General features: G+C 43.2%; 1 protein-coding gene across 1 annotated transcript in view; it reads right to left on the bottom strand.

Moving 5' to 3' along the window:
• Nucleotides 1–7,870: 7,870 nt before the first annotated feature.
• LOC116885902 (NXPE family member 3-like) overlaps nt 7,871–18,386 on the bottom strand; it is a 460,690-nt gene continuing 450,174 nt past the window's right edge. Inside the window, exons 2-3 of the mRNA XM_032887219.1 lie at nt 16,012–16,094; nt 7,871–8,242 (exon numbers count right to left, since the gene is read on the bottom strand). Of these exons, the coding sequence (XP_032743110.1) occupies nt 8,022–8,242; nt 16,012–16,094 (304 nt within the window). The 3' untranslated portion in view covers nt 7,871–8,021. The remainder of the gene's footprint in view (nt 8,243–16,011; nt 16,095–18,386) is intronic.

Here is an 18,386-nt window from a genome sequence, read left to right as displayed (position 1 = left end):
GAAGGGGTTTGGTCAAACCAGATTGGGCTGAATAGTGAGTTCGATGCAAGCCTGGGCGCTACCTACAGAGGCTGCTGGCATACACTTTGTAAATCCAGAAAAGCAGTTAGTGATTGATGAGACAAGAAAGCCATTTTCATCAATGGAAATTATTGCATTGTGATTTAGCTTTTTGGATTATTGTTGATGCCTATCTTGGGACAAACATATTATACTTTAGTTAAAACATTTCAAGATCTGAATTATCTCTACTTGTTTCAGTGCTAGAAGCAAAGTAAAGGGCCTTGCGCATACTGGTGAAACTCTCATCAGTCTGATCCCAGCACTAATCATAGCTCAAGAAAATTATCACCCCAAATGATCTTGGTTTTTAGAAAGCAGCTAATTAGAGAAAATGCATATCTTTAAAAATGAACATGGGTCTGAGTTTGAACACTTACCCAACCACACAGCTGAATTCAACATGACAACAATTTTGAAGTAGAGACCAGCAAGCAGGCAAAAGGTGCTAACGACCAAGCCTAATAACTGGGTTTGATGATCACTGGGTCCCATTGTTAAAAACAACCAACCCCACAAATAGTTCCTCGAACCTACACTTGTGAGTTCTATTTTACATGCAAATGTACATACACACACACACACACACACACACACACACACACTGAAAATGGATATAAAAGAGCCGAAGTGGTGGTCCATAGCTTAATCTCATCATTTGGGAGGCAGAGGCAGGCAGATCTCTTGAGTTCAAGGCCGGCTGGTCTACAAGTGAGTTTCAGGACAGCCAGGGCTACACAGGAGAGCCTGTACTGAAAAAGCGAAATCATAAAAGTAGAAATATAAAAAAAGTATAATTACAATATACAATTTAAGCAAGTGGCTGTGATGCATGCCTATAATCCCAAAGCTGGGAGGAGTGGGAAGGAACTTAGGAGTTAGAGGCTTCTTTTAAGCTAACATGAGGTGGTCTTGAAGAATTTTAAATTGTGAGGCTGTGAAGCTGTTCAAGATGCTAAACATTCAAGAAGCCTCAGGCCTTAGATACCCAGGATGCTGAGAATCACATGGTTTTGTTTTGTTTGTCTTGTTTGAGCAGAACTATTCTTAAACAGCCTTGGGTCCTAAGCGCTCCTTACCTCAGTGCAGAGGTTCAGCTGTGTTCACCGCTGGCTGGGAGCAGCGCTCTCACACTCATCTGAATATCAGTCCTGACCCCATCATAGCTTATAACTCCTGGCCTCCAGCTGCATCCAGTACAACGGCCAGTGGAAGAGTTGGTTTCCACCTCTCCGTAGTACTGGCCTTAGTGATGCTTTATCCCTTTGCTCTGGACGTTACAGTTCTTTAAAACCACCTTTATGCTTTTGGATTACCGTTAACTATTCAGGAACCATTGGTATTGATGATCGAGAAGAAATGGGTCTGTTGGATTGCGTGGTGGTTAGCATCCTGCTGACATTCCAGGACTAGGTTGGTTCCCAGAAGGCGGGGTCCAGGCAGCTGCAAACTTCAGCTCTGGGGGATCATGCCTCTCTTCTAGCACTCCTGTGGACACACTGAATGTATTAGCAGCTGCATGTGCGTACAAGCACTCATGTTCTTGTGAATATTACAGTGCATGCACACACATTTAAAATAAATTATTTTAAAGGGCGTGAAATCAGAGCAATTTTTATCTCCTTTTTAGATGTTATAAACACTTGATGTCATGAGCAAGTCTGTCTTTTAAGAACACTGGTTTTTCAACCACACATGATCCGTTCTGTAAATGCAAAATTAAATAATTTGCCTCAAGCTTCCTGTTGACATTTTATGGCCACAAGGCCCTCTTTACAGGGACTGTTGTCAGTCAACACTGTTTCACGTACGATTCCACCTCATGCAGACAATGTCCTCGTTTCTCCATGACTGTGAATTGGCGTTTTCTCTTTTGAACACTCTCCTTCAAACCGAAAGGGTACAGCAGTGGCTTTCTCTGAGACAGGATCTCATATGGGCTGGATGCTAAGACACCAAGCAAACCGTAAAAACAAACAAAACAAAACAAAAAACAAAGAGCCCCAAACAGAAGCAGGATGTGACAAAGTAGAGGTTTCCTCCACATGATTCTGAACTGGAGTTGTCTGAGGAGGAAGAGTCCACTCTCAGTGAGTGCAGCACCATCTAGTGGACTGGGATCAAAGACTGGATGAGAGGATGGCTGGGCAGGGTGCTCACCCCTCAGCTTCCAGCTGCTTGCCCCACCCCCAAGACTTTCCACTACGGAGATGGGCCCACATCCCCCCAAAAGTCATGACTGACAAGCCTTTCAAGACTGAATTTTGTCACGAGAACCAAGGCCAGCTAACACACACACACACACACACACTTTAATGTCATTACAACACTGTATTCTGTAACATAAAACAAATTAAAAGGCTGATAACATAAAATGAGAGGAAATAATTGAAACCACACATCTGGCATGGAGTTAATACCTAAGCCATATGTCACTCAGAAAACAGTTTGAAAATTCTTATGATTAATTCAGTAACGAATTAGGAAAGGGGTAGTGGTGTAATGACAGCAACGATTTTGACACAATTCAGAGATGGTCTCCAATAGCCACAATTTTGGTTTGGAACAAATGACTTTATTAAGTATGAAACTGAACATATAAGAGAGAGAGAGACAGAGAGACAGAAGAGACAGAGAGACAGAGGCGAGACAGACAGACAGAGACAGAACAGAGACAGAGACAGAGACAGAGAGAGAGACACACACACAGAGAGAGAGAGAGAGAGAGAGAGCCCGATAAATCAGATACTCAGTATCCAGCAAAAACTACTCTTTAAGAACCACTAACAGAGTCCTGGGCAGAGCAGAGTTTCGTCGGGAAGCTTCAGTAAAGAACAGAAATCATCAAATTGGAAGCTTACAGACGTCATCAAAACCAAACCTGGGAGGCTGAGCAGTAGCTGGTTCTGGATTAAGATTTCACCAGATGGCTTTCGCTTGACTCTCTAACACTGCAGGCTCTTTATACCATCATGAGCCTAGGATTCACTTGGAAAATGGTTTGCCTGGCAACTGTTCTCAAGGGCAGATGCAGCATAGCCCAGTTGGTTGGTTGGTTGGTTGGTTGGTTGAAGGATTTGGTTAATTTGGTTGGTTGCGTTGGTTTTGAGACAGGGGATCCACAAATGTAGACTGGCCTAGAACCCACAGAGCTCCTCTGCAGTTCTATGACTGAACGTGTGCTCCACAGATTTCGCTGGCAAGAATATTTTCACTCTGATCTGTGGAAAGACTGGAGTTCCACCACAGGACACGCAAGACCAGCTCCTCAACACAAAATTTATTTTTCTCCGGAGGGAGACTGCTTTAGCCATAATTAACGCGACACAATTTTTGAAAGACTGTTGGCCCCATGGTTAACAGGTACCCCTAAGTTCACAGTGAGACAAACACTTTGCTTTGATAACTGGCCCAAGAGGGACCTGCCAGGAGACCACAGGGGCTCAGGAACCCTCAGAGCACCTGGGGATAGGAAACTTTCGGTCTCCATCTGCACCCTGGAGTTAACCCTGTGACACAGCTCTCAGGACCCCAATCCTGCCCCCAAAAAGCTGGTCTCCCAATGCAGGGCGCTGTCACTCCTAAGTTCACAGACCCACAGGCCCCACAGACCCACAGGCCCAAAGGCTCCAGGCTCACTGGAGGGAGAGGCCAGGCAGAGAGCAAGACCAACCAACACCAGAAATAACCAGATGACAAGAGGCAAGGACAAGAACATAAGCAACAAGCAAAGGCTTCTTGGCATCATTAGAACCCAGTTCTCTCACCACAGCGAGCCATTGGAACCCCAACACACCAGAAAAGCATGATTTGGATTTAAAAATCATCTTGTGATTATGTTAGAGGACTTCAAGAAGGATATAAGTAACATCCTTATATAAATACAGGACAACATAGAAAAAAACAGTAGAAGCCCTTAAAGAGAACACAAAATCCTAAAAGAGTTACAGGAAAGCACAACCAAACAGTGAAGGAATTGAGCAAAACAACCAGAATCTAAAATATGGATATAGAAAAAATAAAGAAAATCCCAAAGGGAGACAACCGTGGAGATAGAAAACATAGGAAGAGATCAGGGTCATAGATGAAAGCATCACAACAGAATAAAAGAGATAGAAGAGAGAATCTCAGTGGCAGAAGATACGACAGAAAACATTGACACAACAGTCAAAGAAAATGCAAAATGTAAAAAGTTCCTTACCCAACACTTCCAGGAAATCCAGGACACAATGAGAAGACAAAACCTAAGGATGATAGGTATAGAAGAGAGCTAAGGTTCCCAAGAGCCAGTAACTATCTTCAACAAAATTATATGAGAAAAATTCCCGAAGCAAAAGAAAGAGATGCCCATGAATGATACAAAAAGCATACAGAACTCCAAGTAGACTAGACCAGAAAAGAAATTCCTACCATCACATAATAGTCAAAACACCAAATGCACAAAACTAAGAAAAGAATATTAAAAAAGCAGCAAGGGGAAAAGGTCAAGTAACATATAAAGGCAGAACTATCAGAATTACACTAGACTTCTCAACAGAGACTATGAAACCTAGAAGATCCTAGGAGGATGTCATATAAACCCTAAAGAACACAAATGCCAGCCCAGGCTACTATATCCAACTAAATTCTCAATTACCATAGATGGAGAAACCAAGATATTCCATGACAAAACAATTTACACAATATCTTTCCACAAATTCAGTCCTGCAAAGGATAATAAAAGAAAACTCCAACAAAGGAGAAAACTACACCCTGGAAAAAGCATGAAAGTGAATCTTGCAACAGACCCAAAAAGATATCCACACAAACATAATTCCACCTCTAACAATAAAAGTAACAGGAAACAACAATCACTACTCTTTAATATCTTAACATCAATGGACTTAATTCACCAATAAAAAGACATAGACTAACAGACTGAATATATAAACAGGACCCAGCATTTTGCTGCATCCAGGAAACACACCTCAGTGACAAAGACAGACACTACTTAAGAGTGAAAGGCTGGGAAATTTTTTTCAAGCAAATGGTCCCAAAAAACAAGCTGGAGTAGCCATTCTAATATCGAATAAAATCGGCTTTCAAACAAAGTTTTTAAAAAAAGATAAAGACACTTCATACTCGTCAAAGGAAAAATCCATCAAGATGAACTCTCAGTTCTGAACATCTATGCTCCAAATGCATGGGCACTCACATTCATAAAAGAAACTTTATTAAATCTCAAAGCACACATTGCACCTCACACAATAATAGTGGGAGACTTCAACACCCACTCTCATCAATGGACAGATCATGGAAACAGAAATTAAACAGAGGCACAGTGAAACTAACAGAAGTTATGGAATCAAATGGATTTAACAGATATCTATAGAACATTTCATCCTGAAACAAAAGAATATACCTTCTTCTCAACACCTCATGGTACCTTCTCCAAAACTGATCATATAATTGGTCACAAAACAGGACTCAAAATATACTAGAAGACTGATCCTATCAATATATCATGATAAAAAAAACCCACTTGGTATTGGTACAGAGACCGGCAGCTAGATCAATGGAATAGAACTGAACACTCAGAAGTGAACCCACACACCCATGGTCACTTATCTTTGACAAAAGAGCTACAACCATCCAGTGGAGAAAAGAAGACATTTTCAACAAATGGTGATGGTTCAACTGGTGGTCAGCAGGTAGAAGAATATAAATCAATCCTTCAGTCTTATTTCCTTGTACAAAGCTCAAGTCCAAGTGGATCAAGGACCTTCACATAAACCAAGATACACAGAAACTAATAGAAAAGAATATACATGCAGTCACCAAATGCAGACAACATTGCTGATGCCAAGAAGTGCATGCTGACAGGAGCCTGACACAGCTGTCTCCTGAGAGGCTCTGCCAGAGCATGACCAATACAGAGGCGGATGATCACAGCCAACCATTGAAGTGAGAATGGGGTCCCCAATGGAGGAATTAGAGAAAGGACTGAAGTAGCTGAAGGTTGCAATCCAATCTATAGGAAGAACAACAATATCAACCAACCAGATGCCCCCAGAGCTCTCAGGGACTAAACCACCAACCAAAGAGTATACATGGAGGGAATCATGGCTCTAGCCACATATGTAGCAGAGGATGGCATTGTCAGTGAGAGGAGAGACTCTTGGTCCTGTGAAGGCTCAATGCCCCAGTGTAAAAGAATACCAGGGAAGGAAGGCGGGAGTGGATGGGGAAGTGGGGGAGCACCCTTGTAGGAGCAGAGGGAGGGAGAGGGTGATAGGGGGTTTCTGGAGGTGAACATGGGAAAGGGGGATGACATTTGATATGTAAATAAATAAAATATCCTATAAAGAAAAGAGTGTCTTGATTACAATCAACTCAGCCTCTAGTTAAGACATGAGTGCTGGTTGAGGGGAGTCCTGAACTCATGATCTTCCTGCCTTCACCTCCTGAGATTACAGTTAGACAACATCATGTCCCATTTTACAATTTCTTTTCCCCCTTCCCCACTTCTCTGACATCGCCTTCTTCCTATCCCCTCCTCTTTTTTTTTCAATAATTTTTGTTTTTCTTTTCTTTTTTCTTTTTTTCAGAGCTGGGGACTGAACCCAGGGCCTTGCGCTTGCTAGGCAAGTGCCCTATGACTGAGCTAAATCCCCAACCCCCACCTCCTCTTTTTACTTACTTCATTCTGTCCTTCCTCCTTATTGTTGTATCAGTATGTGTGCTCATAGCATATGTGTGTAAGTGTGAGCATGTGTGTACAATGGTGTGTGCCCTGTATTGATGACATCTGTGGGGGGGTTGTATGTTTACTGTGTGTGTACTGTGTATGTAATGTGTGTTGATGGCATCCATGTGTGAGTGTGAGCACATGTGTACTATGCAGTGTATGTACAGGTCAACTTTTGAGTTAGTTCTCTCCTTGCACCATGTGGGTTCCAGGGATCGAACTTGGGTCACAAGGCTAGCATAACAAATGCTTTACCCACTGAGACCTTTTCCTGGCCCTATCTTTTTTCACTATCTTTACCTTGTGGGGAATCAATCAGTTCTCTCCCTATGATCTTTGTCTAAGAGCTAGCAGTTCCCTGAGGCTCATTCCACACCAAGTGTCCTTTAGAACACTCATGTTTCTAATGTTTCGCCATAGCCTCAAATGCAACATGGGTAACCCAAACTAATTTTCTCTATACAAATTTTTCTCTACTTCCTCAGTCTCCCTTATTTCCTGCCAGACAACGATCATCTTGAGAGTGACTTTCAGATGTTTCTGTTGTCATTGTTTTTGTTTTGAGACAAGGTCTTATGTAACCTGAGCTAGTCTCAAAGTTATTGTGCCAGGAAAAGCCTGAACTTGTATACATCAGCCACTACATTCTTTGTGTACTCCCAAAACTAGTTTGTCTTTTTCTTCTTTTTTTTTCTCTTTCCTTTTTTCTCTTTCCTTTGACTTCCCCCCCTCCTCTTTCCCTCCCTCCCTCCCTCCCTCCATCCCTCTTTTTGGAGGGGCTCACTGTGTACCTGGCTGGCCTGTAGCTCGCCGCAGAGGCTAGCTCTCACATAACTTAAGGCTTAGGCTGAAGAGTTACTCACTTGGTAATGTGTTTCCACTACAAACATAGAGACCTGAGTTGGAGCCCAGCTCAGGTCTTTTCTGTTAGAAAGCTGGGTTGATGATGGACAGTTGTATTTTCAGTTTGCCCAGGGGACTGGATCCTTGGGAGACCTGGTTTGTTCTTTGCCAACTTGTCTCAAACTAGAGTTGTCTAGGAAGAGAAACCTCAACTGAGAAAATGCCTCCACCATAAAACAAAGCAAACACCCCACTCATTCACTCGTTGCCCTTCAGGTAGACCCAGCAGCCTGCACCACCTTTCTACTAAGTGAGGGAGTCTCTCCTTCAATGAATTCGCTGTCAGGCTTCTCCATCATGAGTCCTCACAGACCCTCCTCTCCCCTCAAGGTCACTCACAGGGCACTGTGTCTCGCAGATACTCCCACCACTGCCGGAGTGTGGAATCCCCCATCATGTAGACAATGTGTCCAGCCAGGCAGTTCAGGATGCTGTCCACAGTGGGGAAAGTGCGGCTAGAACAGAATGTGGAATGCCATCTGTCTTGGTGGTAGAAGCCAGAGGGTTTTGGAGATAGGTGGGCAGGGTGACATGGGGGCCTTGAGGGCAGGGCTGCAGGAGAGAGAAAAATAGAGCAGATTAAAAAGAAAAGCACAGAAAAGCCATCTGGAACCTTGGTGCATGGAAGCTCCCGGAAAGGACGGCACAGGTCCTCCTCGTTGCTGCCCCCGAGGAGAGCTCATAAGCAAGACCCCACAAGCAAACTTGAGACTCGGGACCACAGAGGAAAAAACCAAACGCCATCTGGAACCCTGGTGCACTGAAGCTCCCGGAAAGAACGGCACAGGTCCTCCTGGTTGCTGCCCCTGCGGACAGCTCATAAGCAACACCCCACGAGCAAACTTGAGCCTTGGGACCACAGGTAAGACCAACCTTCCTGCTCCAAGTGACATGCCGGGTGAATTCAGGACAAGGCCCACAGGAACAGCTGAAGACCTGTAGATAGGAAAAACTACAGGACCGCCCGAAAGCAGAACACTCTGTTCCTATAACTGGCTGAAAGGAAACAGGAAAACAGGTCTACAGCACTCCTGACACACAGGCTTATAAGACAGTCTAGCCACTGTCAGAAATAGCAGAACAAAGTAACACTAGAGATAATCTGATGGCAAGAGGCAAGCGCAGGAACCCAAGCAACAGAAACCAAGACTACATGGCATCATTGGACCCCAATTCTCCCACCAAAGCAAACACAGAATATCCAAACACACCAGAAAAGCAAGATCTAGATTCAAAATCATATTTGATCATGATGCTGGAGGACTTCAAGAAAGACATGAAGAACTCCCTTAGAGAAACACAGGAAAACATAAATAAACAAGTAGAAGCCTACACAGAGAAATCATAAAAATCCCTGAAAGAATTCCAGGAAAACACAATCAAACAGTTGAAGGAATTAAAAATGGAAATAGAAGCAATCAAGAAAAAACACATGGAAACAACCCTGGATATAGAAAACCAAAGGAAGAGACAAGGAGACGTGGATACAAGCATCACCAACAGAATACAAGAGATGGAAGAGAGAATCTCAGGAGCAGAAGAGTCCATAGAGATCATTGACTCAACTGTCAAAGATAATGTAAAGCAGAAAAAGCTACTGGTCCAAAACATTCAGGAAATCCAGGACTCAATGAGAAGATCAAACCTAAGGATAATAGGTATAGAAGAGAGTGAAGACTCCCAGCTCAAAGGACCAGTAAATATCTTCAACAAAGTCATAGAAGAAAACTTACCTAACCTAAAAAAAGAGATACCCATAGGCATACAAGAAGCCTACAGAACTCCAAATAGATTGGACCAGAAAAGAAACTCCTCCCATCACATAATAGTCAAAACACCAAACGCACAAAATAAAGAAAGAATATTAAAAGCAGTAAGGGAAAAAGGTCAAGTAACATATAAAGGCAGGCCTATCAGAATCACACCAGACTTTTCCCCAGAGACTATGAAAGCCAGAAGATCCTGGACAGATGTCATACAGACCCTATGAGACCACAAATGCCAGCCCAGGTTACTGTATCCTGCAAAACTCTCAATTAACATAGATGGAGAAACCAAGATATTCCATGACAAAACCAAATTTACAATATCTTTCTACAAATCCAGCACTACAAAGGATAATAAATGGTAAAAGCCCAACATAAGGAGGCAAGCTATACCTAGAAAAAGCAAGAAACTAATCGTCTTGCAACAAAAAAGAGAGAAGACAAGCACACAAACATAACCTCATATCCAAATATGAATATAACAGGAAGCAATAATCACTATTCCTTAATATCTCTCAACATCAATGGCCTCAACTCCCCAATAAAAAGACATAGATTAACAAACTGGATACGCAACGAGGACACTGCATTCTGCTGCCTACAGGAAACACACCTCAGAGACAAAGACAGACACTACCTCAGAGTGAAAGGCTGGAAAACAACTTTCCAACAAATGGTCGGAAGAAGCAAGCTGGAGTAGCCATTCTAATATCAAATAAAATCAATTTTCAACTAAAATTCATCAAAAAAAAAGATAAGGAAGGACACTTCATATTCATCAAAGGAAAAATCACCAAGATGAACTCTCAATCCTAAATATCTATGCCCCAAATACAAGGGCACCTACATACATAAAAGAAACCTTACTAAAGCTCAAAACACACATTGCACCTCACACAATAATAGTAGGAGATTTCAATACCCCACTCTCATCAATGCACAGATCATGGAAACAGAAATTAAACAGAGACGTAGACAGACTAAGAGAAGTCATGAGCCAAATGGACTTAACAGTTATTTATAGAACATTCTATCCTAAAGCAAAAGGATATACCTTCTTCTCAGCTCCTCATGGTACTTTCTCCAAAATTGAACATATAATTGGTCAAAAAATGGGCCTCAACAGGTACAGAAAGATAGAAATAATCCCATGCGTGCTATCGGACCACCACGGCCTAAAACTGGTCTTCAATAATAATAAGGGAAGAATGCCGACATATACGTGGAAATTGAACAATGCTCTACTCAATGATAACCTGGTCAAGGAAGAAATAAAGAAAGAAGTTAAAGACTTTTTAGAATTTAATGAAAATGAAGGTACAACATACCCAAACTTATGGGACACAATGAAAGCTGTGCTAAGAGGAAAACTCATAGCTCTGAGTGCCTGCAGAAAGAAACAGGAGAGAGCATATGTCACAAGATTGACAGCACACCTAAAAGCTCTAGAACAAAAAGAAATAATCATTCAAGAGGCGTAGAGGGCAGGAAATAATCAAACTCAGAGCTGAAATCAACCAAGTAGAAACAAAAAGGACCATAGGAAGAATCAACAGAACCAAAAGTTGGTTCTTTGAGAAAATCAACAAGATAGATAAACCCTTAGCCAGACTAACGAGAGGACACAGAGAGTGTGTCCAAATTAACAAAATCAGAAATGAAAAGGGAGACATAACTACAGAATCAGAGGAAATTCAAAAAACCATCAGATCTTACTATAAAAGCCTATATTCAACAAAACTTGAAAATCTGCAGGAAATGGACAATTTCCTAGACAGATACCAGGTACCAAAGTTAAATCAGAAACAGATAAACCAGTTAAACAACCCCATAACTCCTAAGGAAATAAAAGCAGTCATTAAAGGTCTCCCAACCAAAAAGAGCTCAGGTCCAGAAGGGTTTAGTGCAGAATTCTATCAGACCTTCATAGAAGACCTCATACCAATACTATCCAAACTATTCCACAAAATTGAGAGGGATGGAGCACTACCAAATTCCTTCTATGAAGCCACAATTACTCTTATACCTAAACCACACAAAGACCCAACAAAGAAAGAGAACTTCAGACCAATTTCCCTTATGAATATCGACGCAAAAATACTCAATAAAATTCTGGCAAATCGAATCCAAGAGCACATCAAAACAATCATCCACCATGATCAAGTAGGCTTCATCCCAGGCATGCAGGGATGGTTTAATATATGGAAAACCATCAACATGATCCATTATATAAACAAACTGAAAGAACAAAACCACATGATCATTTCATTAGATGCTGAGAAAGCATTTGACAAAATTCAACACCCCTTCATGATGAAAGTCCTGGAAAGAATAGGCCGTGGTGGTCCGATAGCACGCATGGAATTATTTCTATCTTTCTGTACCTGTTGAGGCCCGTTTTTTGACCAATTATATGGTCAATTTTGGAGAAAGTACCATGAGGAGCTGAGAAGAAGGTATATCTTTTTGCTTTAGGATAGAATGTTCTATAAATATCTGTTAAGTCCATTTGGCTCATGACTTCTCTTAGTCTGTCTACGTCTCTGTTTAATTTCTGTTTCCATGATCTGTGCATTGATGAGAGTCGGGTGTTGAAATCTCCTACTGTTATTGTGTGAGGTGCAATGTGTGTTTTGAGCTTTAGTAAGGTTTCTTTTACGTATGTAGGTGCCCTTGTATTTGGGGCATAGATATTTAGGATTGAGAGTTCATCTTGGTGGATTTTTCCTTTGATGAATATGAAGTGTCCTTCCTTATCTTTTTTGATGAATTTTAGTTGAAAATTGATTTTATTTGATATTTGAATGGCTACTCCAGCTTGCTTCTTCAGACCATTTGCTTGGAAAGTTGTTTTCCAGCCTTTCACTCTGAGGTAGTGTCTGTCTTTGTCTCTGAGGTGTGTTTCCTGTAGGCAGCAGAATGCAGGGTCCTCATTGCGTATCCAGTTTGTTAATCTATGTCTTTTTATTGGGGAGTTGAGTCCATTGATGTTGAGAGATATTAAGGAATAGTGATTATTGCTTCCTGTTATATTCATATTTGGATATGAGGTTATGTTTGTGTGCTTTTCTTCTTTTGTTTTGTTAATGTTTTTCTTGTGTTTTCTAAGGGGGTATAGCTTGTCTTATGTTGAAGCTTTTTCCATTTATTATCCTTTGCATCATTTGATCAAATATGATTTGAGTGCTGGTTTGTGAAGAAGATCTTGGTTTTCTTGTGTGTTGGATATTCCGTGTTTCTTTGGTGGGAAAATTGGGCTCGATGATGCCATGATAGTCTTGGTTTCTATTGTGTGATTCTGGGTTCCTGTGCTTGACCTTTTGCCATCAGATTATCTATTTTGTGCGTTTTGGTGTTTTGACTTTGTTCTTGGTCAATCTATTTTCTGAGGCTTCTTGTATGTGGGTATCTCTTTTTAGGTTAGGGAACTGTCCTTTGTTGAAGATAAGCCTTGAGCTGGGAGTCTTCAGTGCTCTTAGACCTGTTTTCGGTTTGATCTTTCATTGAGTCCATTTATGGGACAGAGCTTTGTTCTGCTTTTTATCTTTGACAGTTGAGTCAATGTGTAGTTTTCCTCCTCTTGTATTCTGTTACAGGTCTTCAGCTGTTCCTTTGGGCTATATCCAGGTTGTTTCATGTGTTCTTTCTTGATTGCATTTCACCTGATTGTGCTGGAATTCTTTCAGATTTTTGTGACTCTCTCTTACTTGTTTATTTATGTTTTCCTGGCTCAAAGTTTTTCTTGGGGTAATGTTTTCCTTATGAGCTCTCTGAAGTCCTCCAGCATCAACAACCAGGAAAAGTTCTACCACCTTTGCCAGGGAGCTTCCGTGCTGTTCCAGGGGTTCTCTTGATGGTGTTTGGTGTTTTCCTCTGGCGTCAGAGATGTGTGGAGTGCAGTCTCTTCTGGTTTCCCATGGGGCGTGTTCTGCCCTCTGTTTTCCATCTACAGGTCTTAGCTGTTCTCCTTGAGTTCACCAGGCAGGATTTGGTCTTACCTGTGGTGAGGCTCAAGTTTGCTCGAGGGTGTTTATCCCCGCGCGTAGGGGTCCCTTCAGGGTTCAGGGTTGATAAATGTGTTTTTTTCAGAATGAGTGCAGTCTCTTCTGGTTTCCCAGGCGTGTCTGCCTCTCTGAAGGTTTAGCTCTCCCTCCCACAGGATTTGGGTGCAGAGAACTGTTTATCCGGTAGGTCCCTTCAGGTTCTTGTAAATGAATTTTTAAATGAATTGTTTTTATATTTGCTTGTGTGTGTGAGTGTGAGTGTGTGTGTGTGTGTGTGTGTGTGTGTGTGTGTGTGTCCCAGCACACATGGTACCCAGAAGACAGCCTTTGGGAGTCAGTTCTTTTCCCAGTGTTTGAAGTTCTTGGCAGCAAGCACCTTTTCCTAATGAGCCATGTGGATAGCATTCTTCTACATTCTTTTTATGTAGCACATCAATGTACTCTTACAGAGCCTGTGAAGTTTTAGTGTGTTTGTGTGTGTGTGTGTGTGTGTGTGTGTTTGTGTGTGAGTGTGTGTGTGTGTGTGTGTGTGAGTGTGGGCCTGCATGTCTGTGAATGCTTGAAACCATCGCATGTACCTCATATACTTCCCATGTAGGCGAGAATGGCCCTGACTTCCTAATTCTGCTGCCTTCCCCTAGCGAGCGCTGGGACTCCAGGTGTGGATCTCCACACTCTGGAGGTAGCACTGTTCATATTTCCACTTGTAGATGAGGATACTGAGGACCTAGAATATTAAGCAATTTATTGTGACCAAGAGCAGTGATAGGGATGGCATTCTGTGCCCATCCAAGTAGGCAAGTACACTACTATTAAGTCCTATCACCAGCCTATAAAGTGGGCTTTTCAAAAGAATGTCAAAGATAGGGATAGCATTTGAATCCTGGAAGTGTGCTGTCACAACCCAGTACTAACCACTGTACTACACTACCCTGGCAGGACAGAGGCTAAAGATCTGGAATAAAACCAACTGGGTGCTGCGGAGATACTCAGTGGGTTATACAATGGTGAGGACCTAACTTTGCCCCCTAGAATATGTGTAAAAAGCTGGGTGTGATGTACTTGGAACCCCAGCAAAGGGGAAGGTAGAGATGGCCTCCCCAGTGGCTCACTGAGCAGCCAGCCAGGCTGAACAGTAAGCTCCAGGCTCAGTGACAGACTTTGTATCCAAAACAAAATATGACCTTTATGTGTTCCAAGGTTTACTGTCCCAGAACTGACATGGCACTTGGAGCCTTTCCTCTATCTTGAGGCTGATGGCTGGTGGCCATAGATGCACCTTTCCTGGTAGAAGTGGTGCCCACATGTAGGAAAAACTCTAGGACTTCCCTCGGTGCCCATGCATTTGGGGCTTAGAGGATGCTAGGGGTTGGGAGTGGTTGAACTTCAGCCCAGAACTTTCAAGAGGCTGGACACAGGCAAACCAAGGCCACAGGGCTAAGCACTTGGATCCTTGTACCTGAGTGCTAGACTTAACGTGCCCTCCCCTAGGGGCACTGTATCAGTATATTCAGGGAAAGCTTGAAGCAACTGGTACATTCCACCCTGTGCCCATGTCCTTTAGTTGTTGAGAAGTTTCTGCAAAGTTTTCATGTGTGCATGTGTGCACTTTCATGTGGACTCTCACAGACTAACCTGATTCCAGCTCTGTCAGTTGCTGGGAAGGTTCCTCTAGCTCTTTTCTGCCTCCCACTTCAGTCTCACCTTTGGGACTCAGGGGTTTATTACTTCTTGGAGGGAGGCACCAATGACATTAATTTCTTCTTTATTTAGGTAGTACCAAGAGAGAGAGAGAGAGAGAGAGAGAGAGAGAGATGGAGGGAGGGAGGGAGGGAGGGGGAGAGGGAGAGGGAGAGAGAGGGGGGAGAGGGAGAGGGAGAGAGAGAGAGAGAGGCTGGAACCTTTGACTATGGATACTTGATTAGTCAAGGCCCCCCAGTTGGTCACTTTGCAAACATTGCATTTGGAGCTCTATGGGCAGTAATATGTGCACTGGACCTGGGTCCTACCTCACTCCTTGTTTTCTGACTGTGGCCTGAATAGAGCAGAATTAGCTCTTCTTCAAGTTTGAGCTCTGTACACCAACTACCCAGCCACCCTTGCGCTGGCAGGATCTCATCTGTTTTCGCTCTGATTACTACGATTTTCAAACCACTGAAGCCCATTTCCTTGAGGGGGAGCAGAAAGCAACAACAACAACAAAACCAAACAAAACTAAAAATCTACCATAGGAGCCAGTGAGGTGGCTTGGCAACTAAAGGTGCCTGATGACCTGAGTTCAACTCCTGGAACTCACACTGTAAAGAGAGAGTACTCATTTCTGCAAGTTGTCGTCTGACTTCCACATGTCTGACATGGCACATATGTTCTCATACATATACACGCAAGAGTGCACAAAATAGGAAATGGAAATTGTAACACAACTTAAAGTAAAATAAAATAAGATACAGAAAAATTGGGGGAAACATTTTGATAGTAGCCTGTTCTCCACACACACAGAGCCCATCTAAGCTGAGGCCCATCCCTAATCCCATGTCCCAGTCTTACTCACCCATGTTACTCATGTTTCCCCAGGCTGCTGGTAGGACAAGGATTGGAGGTACGCCTGAAGGGAGTTTCTGGTCAGTCACATTCCTGAGGAAACACTGAGTGTGAGCGGTGAGGGAGGTTGACCAGATGAAATTAGATGAAAAAAGAGCAGACCATGACTGACTGGTTATTTATCCTCAGTGTAAATCGGGGTCACTACACTAAAGTGGGCACACTAACATGTGGTGAGTATAGTGGTTAGGAGGAATATACAAGGGAGGGTCTTATCAGTACACTAATAGTTAAGATAAAAGAAGGGTCACCTGGTTCTATTTTATAACAAACAGATCTCCACAACATGTGAGAAATTGTGATTTTTCCTGCCACTGTAGTCTAGAAAGCACTATAAATTGTTACTGTTGTTACACAAACATGCAGTTACTGGGGAACGTAGCACCCTCCCCCTGCGTTTTTGACACAGGGTCTCATGCTCGTGCTCCCAAGATCAATATATATTCACTATGTGTGGTGGTTTGAGTATGCCTAGCCAAGGGAGTTGCACCATTTGGAGGTGTGGCCTTGTCAGGATAATTGTGCCACTGTGGGCTTGGCCTTTAAAACCCTTATTCTAGCTGCCTGGAATCTAGTCTACTCCTAGCTGCCTCCAGATGAAGATGTAGAACTCTCAGCTCCTCCTGTACCATGCCTGCCTGGATGCTGCCATGTTCCTGCCTTGATGACAATGGACTGAACCTCTTAACCTGTAAGCCAGCCCCAATTAAATGTTGTCCTTATGAGAGTTGCCTTGGTCATGGTATCTGCTTGCAGCAGTATGACCCTAACTAAGACACTATGCAACCAAGAATAATCTTGAAATCTTGATTTCTATGCCCCAATCACACAAGAAATTCAAGTTTTACACTGAGATGCAGGAATCTCTAGGTATTGATGATGGTGGTGGTGGTGGTGGTGGTGGTGGTGGTGGTGGTGGTTGTGGTGGTGGTGGTGGTGGTGGTGATGAAGATGATGACCACCATGTTCTTGTTGCCAAACCCAACAGGCTTCGTTTGATACCTGGACCCCTCATGGTGGAAGGAGAGAACTGACCTCCTCCAATTGTCTTCTCACCTCCACATGCCTGTGGTTAAGACTGGGAATCATTCAAGATTCTAGATTTCTTACCCAGCCAGCAGGTCTTTATCATGTGGTGTGGTCACCTTCAGATAACTTCCACTCGAGTGACCCACTAAAGCATTGCAAGGCAAAGTACGGGGTTGAGCACAGAACCAGATCTCCCCAGAAACCACATCCTTGTATTGGCAGGTAGACCCTTTGGCTCCAGTTGACTGGGGGTCCACATTACAGATGACAGTCTCTTGAGTGCCATTTGTTCCTCAGAAATACCCTCTAAAATCAACAGTGGCTCGTTTTCCTCTCCAGACTCTTTGCAGGACCCCAACTGCCTCACTGGAGTGGATCAGTCGCACTTGCACCTGGGCACATCCAGCCCAGAGCAGCGGGAAGGACAAGAGGTAAGTGCCATTCTCCAGATCCTTCACCTCCCCTGGGACTCCTGCTCTCAATTCTGGACCCAGCAGCTGTGCCCGAAACAGATCTCCACCATGAGTTTTGGGCCTACCCCAGTGATCCCGAGCCACAAGGATGGCCTCTAGGTTACTTCCCAGAGTATAGTTGGCCTGGGCAGGACCCTTCAAGTGGTAGGTAGAGGTTCTGGGGCTGGTAGAGGCCAGAAAGTCATCCCTGTCTCCCCCAGTTGGAGGCCAGTATAGAAGGTTGGTCAAGTTGAAGAGCTCTTGAGGGACAGAGTCCCTGTCGATGGTCTCTGAGACATCTTCAGAGACAGGACGGGGTGGTGGGAGCAACCGGATTATGGGTTCATGCCAAGTGGTCATGAGGCAGAACACCTGTGGGTAAAGAAAGGGGTTTTATTATACCAGTGTGCTGCCTGTGTCCATTTTCTTCCTATTTCTACCTAGGTGTCCTACCTACCTGCCTGTGTCTTTCTGTCTGTCCTTCATTAGCCAGGAATTTGAGTCACCATGACATTTATGTGAAACAAACATCACAAGGCTGGGGCAATACTGTCAGTAGAACTTCTCAGGAGTCCCAAATGAGTTACCATATGTTACCTAAAATTCGGGGGGTACCTGCTGAGGTTCTTCCTCTTTTTTAAAACTTGTATGCATATGATTGATTTGCATCCATCTATATGTGCACTACATGCCTGGTGCCCATGTAGATAAGAAGTGAACATTGGATCACCTGGACCTAGAGTTACAAATGGTTGTGATCTGTCCTACGGGTGCTGGGAACTAAACCCAGGTACTCTGAAGAGCCTCTTGGTTTTCTGTTAAAACTCTGTGTGTGTGTGTGTGT

Source organism: Rattus rattus, chromosome 16, assembly GCF_011064425.1.
Source record: "Rattus rattus isolate New Zealand chromosome 16, Rrattus_CSIRO_v1, whole genome shotgun sequence".
Classification (NCBI taxonomy): domain Eukaryota; kingdom Metazoa; phylum Chordata; class Mammalia; order Rodentia; family Muridae; genus Rattus; species Rattus rattus.
Note: the sequence above shows the minus strand (reverse complement) of the source record. Positions and strands in the feature narration are given on the sequence as shown.